The sequence below is a fragment of the Sinocyclocheilus rhinocerous genome, unplaced genomic scaffold, assembly GCF_001515625.1.
Source record: "Sinocyclocheilus rhinocerous isolate Xijiao unplaced genomic scaffold, SAMN03320098_v1.1 scaffold851, whole genome shotgun sequence".
In the NCBI taxonomy this organism is placed as follows: Eukaryota; Metazoa; Chordata; class Actinopteri; order Cypriniformes; family Cyprinidae; genus Sinocyclocheilus; species Sinocyclocheilus rhinocerous.
The window spans coordinates 128858-149826 of record NW_015624573.1 but is presented as its reverse complement, the minus strand read 5'-3'; the positions used below and the strand labels follow the sequence as shown (position 1 = coordinate 149826).

The window sequence follows — 20969 nt, the reverse complement described above, 5'->3', positions numbered from 1 at the left end:
TTTTTTTTTTTTACAAACTCCAGTGAGTCCCTATAAAATATCTACCAAGAGATCAAAAAGGAAGTGAAGCCAAAAGAGTGCTAGTGTGATAAGATATATCATCTGTGAAAGGTGTCAATGTCCATGTGCATTAACAACGTGAACTGCACAGATGGCGAGACACTCTTTTACCAGCATTAACAACCAAATCACAAATCATTCACCACTGCTGACAAGCTAGCAGATTGTCTGAAGATATGGACACACACACATTAAACACAGACATACAACCACAGCTTTGGTTTTAATGACCAAAGTACAAGATGCATCTGACTTCCAGTTAACCTTTGTTATCCCATAAAAACTCACCACATAAACCAGGGATGTTGTAGGAAGACACTGAGGAAAGTCTGTGTATCAACAAAAACCATGAAGTTTGAAGATCTAATTACAGAAATCAATGGCTTCGGCAGGTTTCAGAAGATGATTCTTTGCATCAGTTTTGTAGGACGATTCACTTTACCGTGTCACTTTCTATTAAGCAACTTTATCGCCGCCATCCCATCTCACCACTGTGATATCAGTTCTCTTGATGCCGAGGGAATCTTTGGCAATCTGAGTCGGGAGCAGAAACTGACTGTCAGTATTCCAGCACAAGAAGATGGGACTCCTGCTTCTTGTCACATGTTCTCTTATCCTCAGTTTCATCTGTTGACAAACTCCTCCAGCAGCTCAGAACTTCCAGTAGTCCAGTGCCAGAATGGATGGGAGTATGACAACAGCACGTTCAGCAGCACTCTCGCCACACAGGTGAGATTTCAGTGAAGAAGGTGCTGCACTTTATAAATCATGTTGATGACCCTTTCTTGCTAGGATGGGCCTGTGTGCTGAAAAATCCAACTTCAACTCCAAATCATTTGAGGATTGCCTTAAACCATTTCAGTTTAAAAAACAATATTTATGAGTACTGTAAACTTTTTCATTTGAATCACTGTAAACTATACTCAAATGCATTGTTTAGCTAAACCTTGAAACCTAAAATAAAACGTAAAATGAACTCAAGCAAGTCTCTAGCAGTTAATTACTAGCAAGCAATTCTGTAATTTGCAATAAAAAAACATCACTGCATGTGTAGTTATAGCTTTTCAAATAAAGTAACAGTTTTTCTGTCACTGGATCATTCTCAACATAAACCCTAAATTCTACTCTTCAGCACAATAGTAACTCCCCAAAAGTCCAACATAACAAAAACTTACAAATACCAAAACTGGAAATGGACTATTCAATGGACTATGGACGGTTCAAACTAATTATTTACTTCATTTAGTAAATTTCACTATTAGGTTTTACAGTGTCGGTAAATATGTCCTCCCTTTCACATCCAAAAAAGAAAAAGAAAAAAGGAAGTTAGTTGGGAATTTTGAGTTGTGATATGACAAGTTGTCATATGAAAGTTTGCAGGTTCAAGACCTTCGGATAAAAATGTCATGATAAAACTAGTGATATATTTCATCCACATCTAGTTTTGAAAGTTCATGAAGCAGTTCATTGCAATTCCTTAAGAAAAATTATTTTCCATCTTTATTTATTTTAAAGTGGGATCTGGTATGTGATAAAAAAGGTCTGAATAAAGCTGTGACCACCATCTTCTTTGTCGGAGTGATGTTTGGAGCAGTTTTTTTTGGAGGCATGAGTGACAGGTGATGTTTCAAAAAAACAGAACTGTGTATTATGATAAATATTATGAACAATTAGCATTTTATGAAGACCGACACAAGCAGGAAATGTTCTGTATGAAAAAAACTATCTTCTGTTTGGTATGTAGATTTGGCCGTAAGCCGATGCTGCTGGTATCCTATATATCAGGAATGGCTTTTACATTGGCCAGCATCTTTTCTACCTCCTTCATCATGTTTGCAGTGCTGAGATTCTTTAGTGGATTCACCATCACCGGCATCGTTATCGTCTCTGTCGTACTCAGTAAGACCCCTATCTCAGGTCCTCAGATTATGATTGAATGTGAATATAAAACAAAGTAAAATGGCCTTACTGTACATGCATGTCTTTCTTCAGATGTGGAGTGGGTGGACATTCAGCACAGAAGGCTTGTATCTATAACTGGCAGTATGGCATGGGCTGTTGGGAGCACCTCATTGTCTCTTTTTGCATTCTGTATCAGAGACTGGAGATGGCTGACAGTGGCCGTCACGTCACCTTTACTGCTATCCACAGTCCTCTGGTGGTAATGGACCTTGCATATTCTGTCAAATTAGTCAATTAAGGGTAAGAATGTTCTATAGAGCAAATGTGTCTGATGTAGGTGGGTTCCAGAGTCGGCTCGGTGGCTGATAGCCAATGGGAGGGTGGAAAAAGCTCATTATTATCTTCACAAATGTGCTGTCATGAATCGCAAGGAGGAAGTTATTTCAAGAATCAAACCTGAGGTGAGAGAAAATGATATATAACAAGGGATTGATCAGTTTTTTTTAAACAATTGTCTGTCTGTAGGCTAACTACAGTACATCTCTCTCTTTCTTCTATAGGCTCTCTCCATCATAGCTTCAGATGAGGGAAAGAAAAATTATTCATACCTGGACCTTGTCAGAACCCCTAAGATGAGAAGATTGGCTCTACTCACAGGAACCATATGGTGTGTAAATTAACCACAGTTCAACAGTATCTGCCCACCTTTTCAGTGGCCTTGGTCTCGAAAGAACTTTTCCCATTTATTTATTTTTTTAGAGATTTAAAAAAAATCTTTGTTAAAGAGTTGAACTAAATGAACTAAACAGCCAGTTATGAGGTGAAACAAATTACAAACTTTGATTTAAAGCAAAGAAGTATTTGAAATTTAGACAAAATTCAAAAGTACATGACTGTGCTTAATTAACTGCTTACATTTTTTTTAAATTTATTGTAAAATATGTGTACATTCAGTGTACAGAGTTTGCTTGTTTCAGTTCTCTGACTGGTGAAGATTTCATTGCAGAATCATAGGTAATGTAGTTTCTCTCGAGGATTCCTGCTATTAAATACAACTACTGTATTTAAAAAATAAGTTGAAGTAATGCAGGATGTTGGCTTCACTATAGACTGCACTATAGCCTTCAGTGGCACTAGATTACAGAACAAGGACAGACGTCATTGTCTGAATAATAAATAATCTAATGGCTTTTCACTTCTTATAGGTTTTGTGTTGCCACTATGACCTATGGTATCAGCCTCAACATCACAGGTTTTGGACTAAATATGTACCTCACTCAGTTTGTGTATGGAGCCATTGAGGTTCCATCTAAACTAATTGTATATTACTTGCTGGAGAAGATTGGCAGACGTAAAACTGAAGCAGGAGCTCAGCTGTTGGCTGGAATCAGCCTCATGATTAACATATTCATACCCAAAGGTAAGACTGGCAAAACCAACATATGATTATGCAATGATTATAATTACATGTGCAAAAGTAATGTTGCTACTTAATATCTTGGAAAGGCAGCATTATCACTTTTATATGACATATTAATAAGACTTTAAAACTGCAGACATCATTTCGGTAACCTGCGATGCGGCCTTGTCAGATTCAGTGAGCCCGCTGTATGTCTGTTAATGTTCACATCAGACCAAACTGCCTTCTAAAACACAGGAGAGAGAAGTTTAGACATCACCGGAGTGTATTTGGGTAACATTAAAAGTAAACCCATTCTGTGTGAAATAGAGGGGGTAAGAGATTTCAGTAACCTTTAATGCTGCCTTTGTCAGATAAGGTGACCTTGCTGTAGGCTATGTCTGATACTGTTCACATCAGAGCAAAATGCTTTCTGGGATATAAAACAGGTGATTAAACAGCAGCAGAGTGAATTTAGGTAACATTAAAAACATTCTGTGTCAAATAGATAACAGATTTTAGTGTTATGCTGCCTTGTCAGATTTGGTGACCCTGCTGTGTCTGTTGCTGTTCACATCAGACCAAAATACTTCCTAGGATATAAAATAGAGGTTCACCTTGTGATTTTGGAGAACATTAAAGCCATTCTAGCCATTAATAATCATTATATATGCAATCATGACAATACTCAATAGCACTTGGAGACCTTTTCCAATAACCATTTATTGATATTCACTGAATAACCTAACCCAAGTAACACAGCGTACAATCGTGCAAGAAATAAATGAAAAATATTAGGGAGCACAGCTGTGTTTTTTGGTGTTAACGCCATCCCTAATTTTTTATCGTTTGAGTCACTTATCACTTATAAGTTGCTAAATGTTGCCAAATAAATTTTAAAAAATAGCTAAATTTGTTGCTAGGTGCTTTTGGAAGAAAAAGTTGCTAAGGTAGTCTAAAAAGTTGCTAAATCTAGCAACAAAATTGCTAAGTTGGCAACACTGTCCCTAAAGCTAACGCTATTTATTTTGAATTAGTGATGCTACCTTTCTGAAATGAGTTTTTCCAGGGTGGGGTGTTTGAGATACGCCTCCACCTGCTGGCGTAATGATGTAACTGCAGGAACAGTCATTTAAAAATTTTAACCGTGAGACGCTGCTTGGTCGATTAGATTCGTGGACCGAAACTAACGGTTGTATAATAAATAATAGGATAGAATGGGGGGAAAACACACTGTAATGGTTTAAGGCACAGTATAGAGATGGCATAAGCGTATTAAAACTTAAACTTACCAGAAATGACAATAATTTGTTTATTCAGTCATACTGTGTTCATTATCCTCTCTTTCACATTCAGATCAGTGGGTTGGTCGTACTGTGGTGGCAGTACTGGGTAAAGGTTTCGCAGTTGCAGCTTTTTGTACAATTGTATTATACAGCTCGGAGCTTTACCCAACCGTCCTCAGGTAACAATTAAAAACAGTCAACATGATAGATTTACTATTTGATATAAATGCATTCTTCATAATTTCCTCATTACATAACTAAATCATTTATTTGACTGAATCCTTCAGGCAAAATGGGATGGGATATAACTCGTTCCTGGGCCGTCTGGGAGTGTGTTTGGCTCCTCTAGTCCTGCTATTGGACAGTTTTTGGGGCCACTTCTCTCAGACCATCCTGTGTTCTGTGGCACTCATTGCTTCTGTGGTGGCCTGGCAGTTACCTGAGACACGAGACAGGTGTCTGCCTGAGACTATAGAGGATGTCGAGGGTACCGGGTAAGTCATAACCTACTGTATAGTATTTTGTTAAGGCAACTATAGTAATTCTATTGAGTCAAGGAAGTAATATTGGGACCAAAACAGATGTAGGTGTGTTTAATCTAAAAGAATCTGGAAAGTTTATATTGTGTTCATTAACCAAGTCATTTTTTTTATCATATTGAATAGGAAAAATTTCATTTACCATGACAAGCAGGAGGATGAGGAGAAAATGACAACAAATGAAACCAATGAGGACCACTGAGATTGTGTGCTCATTCAATCCTAAATTTAACCAAAGTTGTTTAGTGTCCTGTTCAGATCCCAGGAGAGTAAATGCGCGCAAAAAACTTGAAAGAACAATTCCAAAGTTCTTTTAAAATATGTTTTATTAGTTACACTAGGATTTAGAACTTTCTCCAGTGCCATGTAATAATTACAGATATTTGCTAAGAATAAATGGAGGCGTGAATGAATAAATGGAAATTGTGAGTTTGTTTGTGAAAAACAGTAAAATGAGAGAGAAAGAGCCTATGTATGTGTGCATGTTTAAGTGACTTTTGTGTGACTTTTTTTATAAGATGCCAGTGGCCATTTCTGATGATCAGAATACATGCAACATGCAATGACATTTGCATATATCTATGTGAAAATAAATCTTTACACCTTACAATTTTTTTTTAATATGTAAAAAATATTTCTGAAACAAATAATTAAAAAAAGAGCTTTTCCTTGTGACTTAATGTTCGCTTGGCATTTCATTCTCTGCATTTTCTTTCTCGTAAATGTAACAGCCCACCTTTCCAATGTTTACACCTTTTGGTCCAAAAAGGTACCCATAACAGGGCACATGGCAGTACGGGCTGCCCTCATGCTGCAGAAAATAGAGAAAATACTGCACATTATTAGGGAGTCTGAAGCAATGATAAAGCAATCATCATGGTAGATATTCAACAAATATATCATTTACATTATATATAGGATTTACATTTCAGATTTAGCTACTGTTTTAATTGTAATTTAATATTTAAAACCAAAAAAATAATAATAATTAAAAAATGCATTTTTAAACATCTCTATCAGAGTAGGCAAAGACGTAGTAATTGCATATTGTGCTTTAATAGAAGTAGTAGGTTGTATGACACATTTGTAAGTACCTCTGCATGGCCACCAGGGGTCAGTGTTTTCTTGCACCTCACACAGCGAAGACAAGGCCTGTGCCAGTTGCGACCCAGTGACATCACCTTCTCAGCTGCAGCATTAGACCATGACATCACATTACATCACATTAATACAACACTGTTTTTAATGGTTATCTATATATAAAGAATACTATAAAATGTATATTCAGAAAATTAACAAAAAAGTATTTATTTTAAAATAATTTGATATAAAACATGGAATATATAAAATATAAACACATCATTTAATTATACAATTTTACATTTCATTTATAATACACTTGACTGTGTATGGCTAGAAAATAACTAAAACGTTTTTAAATGTTACACTTACGTCTAAACTACGAGTAACTATCATCAACAATAACTTATCTTTGACTTTCACCTTAAGCTATTTTAAAAAACATTTGTCTTGACTGACTGACTGGAATTCTTGCTGTTCCCTTTAAATGGACTCAAAATCTCAGAGTGGTCAGACCAAATACTGCACATATACAGCAGCACAAAACCATACACACTCACACTCACACACAGCAACCAACCACAGACATTCCTGAAAGTTCTCAAATGTCTATAAAGTCATAGTTTTGATTCATGGGACTCACCGAAATAAACTGCCTTTCCACAGCCGGGACACAGATTAGTCTCTCCAGCAAACATACGTGTAGGCGCAGTGGAAGCTAAAAACAAAAGCAAAAACTTTTATGCATTTGTATATACATTTTTATTTTACTTTTATATTCATATCTGTGTGCATGTTAAAAGTTGATGAACTATTACTATAAGTTCAGCCACAGAGGACAATAATTCATTCATACTTTAAACATATAGGCGCTTTTCTGACTTGTGTCTCCTAGTATTTTGTATTATATTAAATAATTTAAATAACTTCTGGTCTGATGCTTGTAAAGGCCAGATCCAGGCTGGTGTGATTAAAGCTGTGCTTTGATAAGAATCTGCGGCACTTCCGTTCACAAACCTACAAGCTTTAAATGAACACTTCTGTCTCACATCAAAGATGACAGACTGTTACCAGTTTTAGATCCTAATGTCTTCTCCTGTGCTCATTTTATCATGGTGCTTGGCTCACGTGTTTAGGAAACGCATTACGATCTGAAACATTCCTCCAGACGTTTCTACAATGGTCCCTAAAACCCTCCCCTAACATTCCTGCAATGTCCCGCCTGTCGGAAAACACCTATTAAGGGGAAATATTTTAGGAAAGGAGCCAATCAACGAAGGCCATTAAAATTCCACTGCGTAAAATCCCAAGGGGGTCCCTATAGAAAACCATCCTCCCACCCCTCCATTAGTATTTCGGTCTCCCACTCTGTGTGGGAATCTGTGTATGTGTGTGTTAAAAGTGCTGAGGAAGATTTAATGTATAATGGAATGTGGGGAACAATGCAGCCTGGAATAGTGTGTCTATATATACAGTGGCTAAAAATAGCATATAGACACATTTGGACACTTAAAGTCACACTTAACTATGAATGAATGTCATTTCATTACAAGACAAAATATCAAATCAAGAGGCATCTGCAGTCAAAAGATGCTAGAACTTTTCTCAGGAATAACGTCCCTTTTCTTGGCCATTTTCAATTACTTTTAACCAACTGATATCAAGGTGATTTTAGTAGATGTATGAAGTCAGTTCCTTTCAAGTTCAACAGGTGTCCCACAGATGTAGTTCACCACATTAACTAAGGACATACACCACTAATGTTTGACAATCAAAAGGTGTCTAAACGCTTAGATGTCATTTTTGTCAGTATATTATGCAAAACACTTTCACCTCAGAGTATAAGAATAAAAATAAAAAGGTAATTGTGACTGACTATATCTATACAGTCTATATGAGAGTCTATATGATCATACTACTACGGTTCATCGTCTGTTTGATAACGTCTTTAATTGATTTTTCCGTACATTTCTGCCATATGTACATTAACTGACAGTCACCACTGATAAGCTAATACTAAATATGTAGAAACTTAATTTGCTGTAAAGTTGCTTTGCAACGATTTGTATCGTGAAAAGCGCTGTACAAATAAACTTGAATTGAATATCTCAGTATGATATATCATCTCAGTGTCATTTTGATTCTAACTAGATGACTTTTTTTATTTTAAGCTTTATTTCATATTTTTATTTTTTTTAAATATTGTTTGATCATTTCAAACCTTTTTGTAAAATTTCTGCTTGAAAAATGTTTGTGATACACTGATACATAGAAATTTTCTAGAACATATAAAATTAATTTGCTGTCACTTTTGATCAATCTAATGTGTCCTTGCTGAATACAATTATTATTATTTTTCCCATCAGTCTATGTCTTACAGTACCTTTAGGTTGATTAAAGCTGATCTGTGAGCTGGTCCAAGGTGTGGTGGGCGAACTGTCTGAAGGGCTGTTACATGATTTGTTGACTGGTGTCTGAGGAGGTGTGTCGTATATGTAAGACCCCGCCCCTCCAATATTTACACCTACCAATAAGAGGACAGAACAATGAGTACCATTCTATTACTGAGCGAGCAAGTGTTAATGGTTGATAAAGCCCATATCAAAGTGTTCAGACTCTCCTAATGCAGATAGCATTAGACAAAAGCCAAAAATATCCTCTTCGGATCCTGATAAAATGCATCTCTTCTGAATTGTGCACTCACTTGGATGGTATATTACAACCTGAAACAAGCATATTCTTATGTCTGAGTTTGCATTAGCATAAGCTATACACTGAAACCTAGCATCTTACCAAACACTACATTTTCCTAGTCACTGGATCTGCTTTAACTCTTCTGGTGTCTGAGGTGTTTAGGAAGACAGGGCAACTTTTTTTTTTAAATTTTTTATTGTGGATGTACAGTATGTGTAGATGATCATATTTGTATGCATTCGGGTAGCCTCTATTAATATGGTTTGTAAGTGATAATAGGACTGCCTATAAATGTAATCATCTCTCCATGTCTGTGTAGTTTAGATGTATCCCATTTAACAGACACAAATCTCCACTTTACTAGAAGTTTTTTATCATTTGCTCTCACGAGGAAATGGTTTAATTAGTTTCAAATAAAGGTACTGAATGAAATGTCCCTGCAAGATCTGTTTCAACCTGATAGACCAGCTTTAATCTGGAAGATTTCAACCAACATGACAGGAGATATTAAAAAAATTAAACCAAAAAAAAGAGCTTTAAACTTTTTTACATTTTCTGTATTTTTTCCAGACTGCAGGGAATAAACAAAAATTTATCTTACAAACCCTTTTTTTGTCTTTCTTTCTCTCTCTCGGTCTCTCTCTCTGTCTGTGTAGTTTAGATGTATCCCATTTAACAGACACAAATCTCCACTTTACTAGAAGTTTTTTATCATTTGCTCTCACGAGGAAATGGTTTAATTAGTTTCAAATAAAGGTACTGAATGAAATGTCCCTGCAAGATCTGTTTCAACCTGATAGACCAGCTTTAATCTGGAAGATTTCAACCAACATGACAGGAGATATTTTAAAAATTAAACCAAAAAAAAGAGCTTTAAACTTTTTTACATTTTCTGTATTTTTTCCAGACTGCAGGGAATAAACAAAAATGTATCTTACAAACCCTTTTTTTGTCTTTCTTTCTCTCTCTCGGTCTCTCTCTCTCTCACACACACACACACACACACGATAATGTTTCTAGTGGTAAGTGTACTGTCTTTGCTTGGAAGGTTATTCTAAAAGTCACTGCGAGTCAGATGTCGCTAAATGAGCCCTGATTCAAACCTTTATTTCCTGTACAGGAATACACATTGCATAAAGAGCAACTAGCACTAAAGGCCCAAAAAGACTCAAAAGAAAAACCTATCAGCAGCATCTTATTGTACATACCTTTTGGTCCAAAGAGTGTTCCATAGCAGGGTTTATGACAGTAAGGCAATCCATCATGCTGTGTGTGACAGAGAGAATCTCTTTTAGTCCATTTGACTTTTGTTTTTATTTGCTTAGAATTTCTTATTTCTGTGTAGCTTTGCTGCATACACAAAACAAAAGCTTTTTATGTCAATGAAACACACTAAACCTAATGAAATACAGAAAATAATTTTCCTAATTCGGTTTAAGCGCTAACACAATCTGAAAAAAAAACAGAAATATTCTGACTTAGCAATATTAAAGTTTTTTTTTTCTATTAAAAAAATGTTTATTACTAAATTTTAAAATGTGTTCCAGGCACTCTTCTACTAAAACCTGCATTTTCAGGCAACGTAAAATTATCATAAGTATGTGAGTGTGTGTGTGACAGAATGAAAGAGAGAGAGGCTTGTGTCGTGCTGGATTCATTAGAGATCATTGTTTATCCTTCTGTTCCTTCCTGCTCCTCCCAGACTGCATAAAAAGACCCAGTCAGGCTCAAATTGGACTGAAATTCAAGCCTCCTTACACACACACACACCTCTATTTTGTGCATGTGTTTTAGTGCATGTGTGTGCTCTTAAAAAAATAAAGCCAAACCAACATGCTAACACTGCTGAGTGACACATATTAGAAAAATACTTTGTATTTATTTTTACATTTACCATCATCAAGGATTTGTAATGTATATTTTATATATTAAAAGCAACATCTATCTCAGCGTCTCTGTTGTGACATGAGCTAAAAAATACAGTTTACGTCCCCACTGAGAGCTGTTTCCCAAAAAATAGAATTAGGAAGAAAAGGCAGTCGACACCTGCAGCGAGTGAACACCAACAACACAACCTCCTGCTGTTTTGAACACAATAAGAGAAAAAGAGCACACACACACAATAAACGGAACATATTGACTGTAATAAAAGAGAAACAAGACAAAATATATCCTTCAGCGAGACAATGAAGAGCTGTTTGTCCATCCATTTTTATCAACACAAATGAGAAAGCACTAGAAAAGACAAAACCCTCCTTCATTTTAAGTCAGAACTCACCTTATAATTAAACTAAAGTTGTGTGTGACTATTCTGTTTGTGAGCATGCAAGCGCGAGCGTGTTGAGAGAGAGAGAGAAGAAGAAGGAGGGAGAAGGAAGAAAGGCAGACAATTGTTTTCTGGTTTGAAAGGACACTTATCTTTGTCCCTCTATCGTCCTTGTAATAGTTCTGGTAAAGACCCACAGTAACACCAAGTGTGGGAGTGGAAGAGCATATGCTTAGATACTTGTTCAGTAAAATGATTTTAACTGGACCAGCTGTACCGGACTAAACATGTGTTTTAAAATGACAGATTACTGCTATTTCTTTAGGAATTTCACTGCGGTTTAGAATATGATGATTTACATTTCCTCTAAGAGGCAAGTAGCAGTAAAGCCCAAGACTAAAAGAATCTGTTTCACTTCCTGTTACCACAGCCAGTCAGTCTTCCCCCAGTAGTTCTTGTCAATCTCTTTTCTCTTTTATACTGAAAAAACTGACAACATCAAGCACTTTTGTAAGGAGTACCAAGGATATTTATTTCTTGTCCTTTCGTTCTTTGCTATTTTGACGTTCAGGGTTCAAAAGGAGTATGGGAATGGCTTTATGTAACAGTTTCAAGAAAACAAACACGCTTAAGTGTTCTATCCAATATTAAATAGATAAATAATCAATATATATGTAATTGTAATCTCTCCCTGACAGTCAGAGAACATTCCAGACAGATCCTATGAGGTTACTATAAATACTTATTATCTGTGTTTACAGTCATTGTAGGACTTTCAACTCCTCCACAAACTTCTACTTGTGTTGACTGATAAGTCTGAGGGTGAAATACAGACTTACAAAAGGAATGGATGAATGATCTTTTAACCCAAACAAAACTCTAATCACTGAACAAGAAAACATCTCCTAACGTATCAGGCAGGACCCTCACACATGTCAGTTCAATATAAAAGAGAGAGGAACCAAAGAAGAACGAAAAAGGACAATGAGGGGCACCCAAATAGAAGTTGACAGGGATGACCTACAATCAGTGTCAGTTCAATGGATTGAGCTTGTGTGATCGCCTGCTAAACTACGACACTGTGGATGTGCAGCTTTCACTCTGAGAAACTCTGCTGATGCATTCAGACCAAGAAGTAGGACATACAGAATCATCTGGGATCCGGTCTGTGCTCTCTGATCAAAGTCATCAGCACTGGAGTGAAACTGGCCAATTAACTAACAGATTTTTAAGGAAACTCAAATATTTAATGAACTAAACACTTAAATTGACGAGGAAATAAACAGGTAGAAAGAAAGAAAGAAAGAAAGGCACAATGATCAGTGAGAGATTTCTTTAATGTCATCTCAGTCTGCAATATCAGCTTTAGTTCTGCTTACCTCCGCATGGCCTCCAGGAGACAGAATCTTACTACATCGATCACATTTCAGACAGAAACGGTGCCAGTTTTTCCCCAGAGAACTCACTTTCTCAGCTATAGAACAGGGAAAGAGTGTAATGTGTTATCTGATCAGCGTGTGTGATATATAATGCTGAGGTTGACTGCTTTAATTGCAGTAATGTATATCTAAATTACACAGTTAATAAGATTGCAAATGTCATGTAGTGATAAACATCTGTTTGGCTGCTTTGCATGTCAGTCAAACAGCCTCTTCCTTTCGTGGGTAGTTTTTGGCCAGTAAAAGCTGCTAAGTGGACCAGACTGTATGTTAGTCAAAAACCTAACTTGGTATGAATAACATCACTTGGTCTTCTTGTTCTGAGTTTCTGAAGTGAAAGAAAACATAACAATAAGAAAAATAGTATACACTGCCATTTAAATGTTAAGGGTCTGATTTTTTTTTCTAAATAATTGAATACTTTTATTCAGTAAGGATGCATTAAATTGATCCAAATTGACAGATCTTTTGTAATATTATAAATGTTTTTACTATTTCAAATAAATGCTGTTCTTTTGAAGTTTCATTAATCAAAGAAACTGTAAAAAATGTAATCACACCATGGAAATAAATAAAAAGCATTACAACGGTTTTAAACATTGATAAGAAGTGTTTCTTGAGCAGCAAATCAGCATATTAGAATGATTTCTGAAGGATCATGTGAAGACTGGAGTAATGACTGCTGAAAACTTAGCTTTACTATCACAAGAATAACTTACATTTTAAAATACACTAAATTATCAGTTATTTTAAATATAAATAACATAAGAGACTTTTCAAAAACATTTAATAAATCTTACATGCTCCAAATGTTTGAATGGTAATGTACTTAGAATCATTATTTATATGACTGTTATAGTTACTGTATATTCATAGATCATTACAGTTGTGTCCAGCTCAGCAAATGCTGAAATGCAGCTTTAACACAGCAACTGCAATTTTGTGTGTGTTTGTGCATTTATATCTGAAGAGATATCTATAAACAATATTTACAAGAGCTCTAAGAAGACTATCCACACAAAATACTAATTTTTTAGGGTGGAGTCTGCATCTGTGTTTTCAGTTGAACAATGCAGCATCAAAGGAGAGGAAGAACAAACTGGACCATCTGAAGAAATGCTTGAAATAGAGATCCCGTTTCAATCCAAACCCTGCTGAGTCAGTTCTGCTCCTATCAAGCGGATGTCGAAAAGTGCATCTTATCTCTGACCTTTCTGATCTTCACAAGCAGTTTTTGTTCACACTCAAACGAACAACCATTTCACTGATATTTCAAAAAAAATAAAAATAAAAAAATAGATGCACTATCATTTAAACATTTGGGGTTAGCAAGATTTTTTTATTTTTATTTTGAACTTTCTGTTCATCAACGAATCCTGAAAATTTTACTGAATCCTGAATTTTGTTTTTTTACAAAAATATTAAGCAGAACTGTTTCCAAAACTGATAACAACAAGAAATGTTTCCTGGAGCAATAACTTAAAAACTCAGCGTTGACATCACAAAAATAAATGGCATTTTAAAATGTATGAAAGTAGAAAACTGCGATTTAAAATTGAAATAATATTTTATAATATGCCTGTTTTTACTGTATTTTTGATCAAATAAATGCAATCTCTTACCCACCCCAAATATTTGAACAGTATTGTGTGCCGATTTTCAGCCAGCTTCAGTATATAAAAAAATGTTTTACAACTTCCGTTGCACTTAAAAACTGCTTGCATGTGTTCTCTCACTCATAAAAAGCTCATGAATAAAAAACAAAAAAACAATAGTTTGCTATGAGCAAAGCAAACACACAGTAAACAGTCATGGACTTTGGAGCACATGAGTGAGAAATACAAGCAATTCAGAGAAAAACTCACTTGTCAACATTCCACAATCAATCAATCAATAAGCATATTTTCTGCAGTTATAATATACCTAGCGAAAGAGCTATGATATGATATAAAAACATTTTCCAGGTTGACATTGTGCACTGTGCATATGGGGGACTAAACTCACCTCCCCAGTGCCCTACACACTAACTAGCCGACATTCCTAGGGTCTGTCTCTCTCACACACACATTCCATCACACAAAACTAGTCAGGTCAAACAGAGCACACTGACTCAGACATATTCAGAAGTCTAGGCTCAGTGGGGATATCAAATCATCAAGCTACTCTTCAACGCAGCCAGAAAGAGAGTTACTCCATCTGCTAACCTGCAACAGTAGCACAACAGATCCGCTCACTTTGTTCAAGAGTCCCTTGCCAAATTCTTACGCAACACTGTCACCCAATTCTCTTTTCACGGGCTATAGCATTTACTAGCCCTGCGGATACTGGATGTCAGGACAGAATACTAAACAGGAGCCGACAATAACGGGACAGACTACAGAACATCCTCCAATGCGGCTGTGGGAGCGTCAGGGTCACTTGTGCTTGACCTTTCAATAACATTACTTAGTTTGCACAGGCTGCAAAATTAACCCTCATCTTCTACTTGAGACTGACAGTTTGGGGTCCTGGAGATCTCTATGCTGTATGCAGGAAAAATAATAATCGTAATTTTGAAATTAACATAGGCCTATTACTTTACCCTAAATCTTTTCCTCTGACCCAGTTAAACTCACTAGATACATTTAACTCTTTTGCAAAGGCACATACTCTTCATGTTCATCAAGGACAGCAAGACCATATTTGCAAAAAATACAAATTCACTATTGTTGGCAGGAGTACTGATGTGTACAGCAGAGAATAATAGTATATGGAAATTAATAGTCATATAGATCTCCGAGAACCCAAAGTGAAGAAGAACATCCATGGTGGACTGTTGTTATAAGCATATAAATACACACACACCACCACCACCACCACCACCACCAACACAAATCAAAGTATTAATCAGATGTGTTGTTGAACTATTAAACTGGATTTAAGACCCCAAAAAGAAAACAAAGTGTTCAAATTACACTGCTTATAACCTAATGACTGTAAAACAAACAAATACGCTTTCCAAAGCCTTATGTAACTCTGTCAAGATTTGCAGAAGTGAAGTCCTTTTTTAAAAATACATTTCCCCTGACCTTTTGGCACGTATTATAAACAGCCTGCAATTTGAGTCAATTAGTCCAGTTCAATGATATAATAACAATGAAATAAACTTGACTTGTACTTCTGCTGAATGATAATTCTAGTGGAAAAACTCACCAAAAAACACAGTCTTATCGCATCTTGGACAAATGGACGTCATTCTCTAGAAGAGTCTTGTTGTCGCGCAGGTTCGGTTCTGTTCGTCTCTTTTCGTTTCGTCGCCTGTCCCTCAGCGCCGCTGCACACTGTGTGCAACACGAGTCGCGCCGCGGCGTTTATTTAACTTTAAACAGCCTCCGCGCTTGTCTCATGAATATTAAATACGTTGCGTGACGTTACACCAGTAAACTCTGATTGACTGAAAGGTAGCAAATCCTACTATACTGAAGGCTCGGCTTGTAAATATTAATTAGGAAACGTGACCGGACGCCCCAAGGTTACCACGCAACGGTAGCTTGACCTCGTTAATATTCATAGCCTTCGCCATAGTGGGATTGGTTAATGTGCATCGAGCTGCGTGGCACGGTTACGCCACGCTTTGGCTTGACCAATGAGGAATGTTTCTTATACGACAAAAAGAAAAACACAGCTACCCATTAAAACTTTCCCGTCTTCCCAAGCTTGTCACAATATAAAAGTTGTTGTTTTACTCTGTTTTGTCTTTTGTCGCATGAATCTCGAGACATTAAGCGAGCGACATTAAAACGAAGCATTCCTAAAAATCTTGAAAATCTGAGAATAGGTTACCTGCCTTAAAGGATGTAATTCTAGCAGAATGTGATTTTATGTTATTTTCATAATCTCTACAGGGTTTCATACTGCCACCTGGTGTTTTAGATCAAAACCACAGTACTGACGGTCTGTTTCATTTGAAAGACTTAAAGGGGTCATATGATGCTGCTAAAAAGAACATTATTTTGTGTATTTGGTGTAATGAAATGTGTTTATGCGGTTTAAAGTTAAAAAAACACATTATTTTCCACATACTGTACATTATTGTTTCTCCTCTATGCCCCGCCTTTTTGAAACGCGTCGATTTTTACAAAACTAATCGGTCTGATATAAAGAATATCACTTTGGATTTGAGACTTTAGTCTTTGCAACTTTACAGATCTTCTTTATGCACCAAGAGCTTGTAACACTCTAAAGAGAAAGGAAAAAATGAAATCGCATCATATGACCCCTTTAAAAAAGTTACAAAAGTTTTTTTTTTTTTTCAGGCACTGGTCAATTTTGAGATTTTAGTGTATTTTGATTCCATAAAATTTCTTTTTTTTTTTTTTAGAATAGTTGAATAAAAACACATTTAAATTGTTTATCTGATCACAATTTATCTGTAGGCTAGATTTTAATTACAGTAGCCAACATTTTCTCAAAATAAGTTTCCAGTTTTATTCATATCTATATTCTGAAGTTTTTTTTACAGAGGGGTTTTGCCTGATTTATACATTTTATTAACATTTATTTAACATTTTATGAAACAGCAAGAATTAAATAGAATTTTGAACCTGGCTTTATCCAGTGTTCAGATTTCTGTTCTAGAAATGTATTCAAATTAGTGCATATTAAATTACTTCATTTGGATAACTAAACATACAATTTCAGAAAAAAATATAAAATGAATCACTTTCTTAATTTAGCCTACTGTGATTAACCGCATGGTGAAATATGTTAGTTAATTAAAGTCTTGATGCATTAAGTTTTCTTTTTCTTTTATTTAATGAAGCACATTGAAGTGACCCAAAAATCACCATTTCACCGTCATGTTGTTCCAACTTTAAAACATATGACTTTCTTTCTTTCCATGGAATACAAAAGGAGATGTTAGGCAGAATGTTAGGGACTGACAGCCTCAGGCAACAGCTACTTTTTTTTCTATACAATGAATAGTGTCATTCTGAGAAAGGCTGCCATTCCACCTAACATCTCCTTTTGTGTTCCAGTGAACAAAGGAAGACATATGCGTTTGGAACAACATGAGGATAAATAAATAATGACAGAATTTTCATTTATGGATGAACTACGATAAACCCAAACTTTGTTGTGCTAATATTTACTGAAGCAGAAACTCTGTCCATTAGTGCTCTCGTCCATTCTTCTGACTGTTTACAGTAAAGATACTGTAATTAGTACAGACTAAACATATGCATGTGAATGATGAAGGCATCAGTAAATGCATTTTCAACTATGGCATCACCACTGAGATAATGGATGATCTCAGTCTTGTGTCCATAGGTCACCTCATGTGAGACAGCAATCCATGGTACCAACTGTTTAATACACAACTCACATGGTCCATTACATAACACTGTGCATGGACCTTATACCCTCAAATGTAGCATTACTGGCCAACAGTATTACAGTACGCTATTAAACAAATAATATATTGTATAATTGTATAATTTATCTCACCGTTTTTACTTGCTTTGTTGTACTTGTATATTTATTTGTGTTTGAAAACTGTTGTGCTGCCTAATATTTCATGGAAACTGATACATTTTCAATATTCTTTGATGAATAGAAAATTTAAAAGAACAGCATTTATTTGAAATAGAAATCTTTTGTGACATTAAAATGGTCTTTACAGTCATGTTTGATCAATTTTAAAAAATCCTTGCTGAAAAAAATTATTTCTTTTTCTTTCTTTCTTTCTTTCTCTTTCTTTCTCACTGACCCTAAACATTTGAATGATAATATATATTCTTTTAATATAATTTTTAGACAAGCTTTCAGTAGACAAGTCATCAGTTGCAACACATCGCTTAAGAACAGCCTTAATTAAAATTCTCAATAGTGAAGCAAGACATATAGTCTATAACTGAGAAAGATGTTACGCTAAAATACGGTTCACTTAACATTAGGCTTGTTTGAGATGCGCCTCGCCTTGCCTGAAATGTTGGTGAGAGTAGGCGGCCGCAGTGAGGGGAGGAGTGAAATAAGCGCAGTCAAGACGGACAGTTCTGCCCTGAGTGCCCCCTCGAAGTGGAGCAGATACCAACGAGATCAGGGTGATCGATTCTGCGCAGAATTTGCTCATCTCAAACAAGCCCATTCACTCAATGAAACATACATCTCCTTTGGTCTGACGTCACTGTGACATCACTGAATGGACTGATCTGCGGCAGGCAGTGGGAAGTGGACGCTGGAATAGAGACCTGCGCAGAACGGATTTTTCAGACCCGCTCCCGCAGAAAAATGTCTTATCTGGTCCCGCTCCCACCCACGACATTCATGTTTTGTCCCGCTCCCGCCCGCAAAAGCCTGTATAAAAGTAATCTATATAGATTTTTTTTCAGCACATCAAAGAAATGTACATCAAATGGTTCTGTAATAGCTCCTAAGATCCACAACATCCCAGCCTAAATGCTCCCGATAAAATATTTGTTATTTAGGTTAAGCATCAACATTCACAAACCAGTGTTATTTTTAATAGAAAAGCAAGCATGGGCTGCTGCGTGCATGGTTTGGCATGGCAGAATGCCAGCAGCGCTTCCTTTATTATCACTAAAAGCTGACATCTCAGTTCATCGCGATCTCATAAAGCTGTATTATAACACAATGAACATATGCACAATTAATCTTTCACAATGTCTACACTTCGTGTGTTAAAATGAGAGGATTCGGGAGCATGCAATTTCAGCACTGCGGTGAGTAGATTCCAACTTAATCACCTCTGAATGGCCATTGCGTTCCAGAAATCAACAACCGAGTCTGTGATTGGCTGCAACCATTTTTGCAGATTTCTCCATGCACAGTGTAATGGTCTGGGTGTCTGTCCCTTTAAGACTCTGATTCGGGGTTTCCTCTGCCCCTGCACTCATGTGTATATGCTGGGGAAAAACACATTGTACTTTCTATCGTTTGGTTGCAACTTCCTTTAACATAAATACATAGGTTGATGGTGACCTGCATCGTGTGTTTCTTTCTTCCATAACGCACAATAGGTTACAACACACAAGTCTCTTCCCACCCGCACTCGCCCATCAAGAGTTGTCCCGCGCAGTGTTGCCAACAAATTTTTCAGGGGAAGTTGCTAAAGGAAGGTCGATTTGTTGCTAAAAGTTGCTAAATGAAGTTGTGATGTCATTGCGCGATGACGTCATTACGTAATCACGACGCAAAATTGTATCACTACATCAAATCTCAGCAGCCGCATCTCATGTTAATTTAGATTTGTTCGTGAAATAATATAAATGCATAATATAATGTTAAAATATAAATAACTATTTTTATAATCAACACTGAATTATTGAACACACATTTTTGAACGACTACAAGTTTTTTTTTATTAGCTAGTAAAACTACACATTCTAAACAATTATAGTTTTAAGCAGTGTATTAGTAGTCAGCATGCTACACTCTAAGAAAAGAATTCACAAGTTTTTACCCGCATTTAAAATTACGCATTGTATTTTGTGTTTCAGGTTACAGGATTACAACAGATAATGGATAATGGATAACGTCCTGGAAAATTACCTTTTCCATTTTTCTAGATATTTTTCTTACAGTGTACTAACTGATCAACAATCACCGGTACAAGCTAACAAGGTGTATCATAAATTAACAATTATTAAATTATTACTATTATTATTATTATTATCAAATTGAACAATTGCAAATAGCAGTAACTTAATTCACTTGATGTGTGTACTGCTAGGCATCTTTGGTTTCCTCTTTTTGTGAAATTTAGATGGAAAAAGTGTGCCTTTTTATTGTTTGAGTCACTTATCAAAAGTTGCTAAAAGTAGGCTAGTCAAATAAAATTTAAAAATAGCTACATTTGTTGCTAGGTATTTTTGGAAGAAAAAGTTGCTAGGGTAGTCTGAAAAGTTGCTAAATTTAGCAACAAAATTGCTAATGTTGAGAGTTCGCTTTCTGTACACAGTTTATTCCATGTTGTTTTTTTATTATTTTATTTTACAAGAGAACTTGCGAAGTCTTGATTTAGGCTACTACTAATGCGTAAAATGGAGGGAAAATGCTTAAATGCATCTCCGACTGTTTTGTCTGTGTGGCCTATAAGAATAGGCCTTTGTCATGCAATAACTGGAAGAGAGGCGTACGCACGTGTTTTTGTGCGCACGTTCGTTTTCTTTTGAGAAATGATCGTAGAACAAATTTAGGACGGTTTATACGCAACATTTTATAAATACTGTGTAGAAAGCATCCTAAATTAGATTTTACGATCATCTTGCGTAAGCCTCTCTTTTGGATGTGCAATCTATAAAT

At 36.0% G+C, this 20969-nt stretch overlaps 2 protein-coding genes across 4 annotated transcripts; one reads left to right on the top strand and one right to left on the bottom strand.

Annotated features, from left to right (window-relative positions):
- The first annotated feature begins 393 nt into the window (after positions 1 to 393).
- slc22a7b.3 (solute carrier family 22 member 7b, tandem duplicate 3) lies at positions 394 to 5408 on the top strand. Its single transcript, XM_016557930.1, has 10 exons — positions 394 to 789; positions 1576 to 1679; positions 1805 to 1959; positions 2053 to 2221; positions 2300 to 2423; positions 2523 to 2629; positions 3168 to 3382; positions 4718 to 4826; positions 4935 to 5141; positions 5313 to 5408. Exons 1-10 carry the CDS (start codon positions 409 to 411, stop codon positions 5386 to 5388), a joined length of 1647 nt encoding a protein of 548 aa, XP_016413416.1. The 5' UTR covers positions 394 to 408; the 3' UTR covers positions 5389 to 5408.
- An 86-nt stretch (positions 5409 to 5494) lies between these two features.
- crip3 (cysteine-rich protein 3) lies at positions 5495 to 16090 on the bottom strand. Of its 3 annotated transcripts, XM_016557944.1 has the most exons (7): positions 15858 to 16085; positions 12606 to 12700; positions 10169 to 10226; positions 8650 to 8790; positions 6910 to 6984; positions 6281 to 6375; positions 5495 to 5997 (listed from the first exon to the last, which is right to left on the bottom strand). In XM_016557944.1, exons 1-7 carry the CDS (start codon positions 15898 to 15900, stop codon positions 5863 to 5865), a joined length of 642 nt encoding a protein of 213 aa, XP_016413430.1. In that variant the 5' UTR covers positions 15901 to 16085; the 3' UTR covers positions 5495 to 5862. The 3 variants fall into 3 exon arrangements, with proteins under 3 accessions (XP_016413430.1, XP_016413439.1, XP_016413448.1); XM_016557953.1 differs by lacking the exon at positions 6910 to 6984 and having other exon boundaries at positions 15858 to 16090; XM_016557962.1 differs by lacking the exon at positions 15858 to 16085 and having other exon boundaries at positions 10165 to 10226; positions 12606 to 12688.
- Between the last annotated feature and the right edge of the window lie 4879 nt (positions 16091 to 20969).

What these genes read in the sequence shown, in the direction of transcription:
- slc22a7b.3 (XM_016557930.1), top strand. Translation starts at nt 409, where the DNA reads ATGAAGTTTGAAGATCTAATTACAGAAATCAATGGCTTCGGCAGGTTT. An exon ending in CTATCCACAGTCCTCTGGTG is followed by an intron (nt 2,222 to 2,299) that starts GTAATGGACCTT and finishes TGTCTGATGTAG; the next exon opens with GTGGGTTCCAGAGTCGGCTC. An exon ending in TTTCAAGAATCAAACCTGAG is followed by an intron (nt 2,424 to 2,522) that starts GTGAGAGAAAAT and finishes TTTCTTCTATAG; the next exon opens with GCTCTCTCCATCATAGCTTC.
- crip3 (XM_016557944.1), bottom strand. Translation starts at nt 15,900, where the DNA reads ATGACGTCCATTTGTCCAAGATGCGATAAGACTGTGTTTTTTG. An exon ending in CGATAAGACTGTGTTTTTTG is followed by an intron (nt 12,701 to 15,857) that starts GTGAGTTTTTCC and finishes CCTGTTCTATAG; the next exon opens with CTGAGAAAGTGAGTTCTCTG. An exon ending in TGGAAAGGCAGTTTATTTCG is followed by an intron (nt 6,376 to 6,909) that starts GTGAGTCCCATG and finishes CTAATGCTGCAG; the next exon opens with CTGAGAAGGTGATGTCACTG.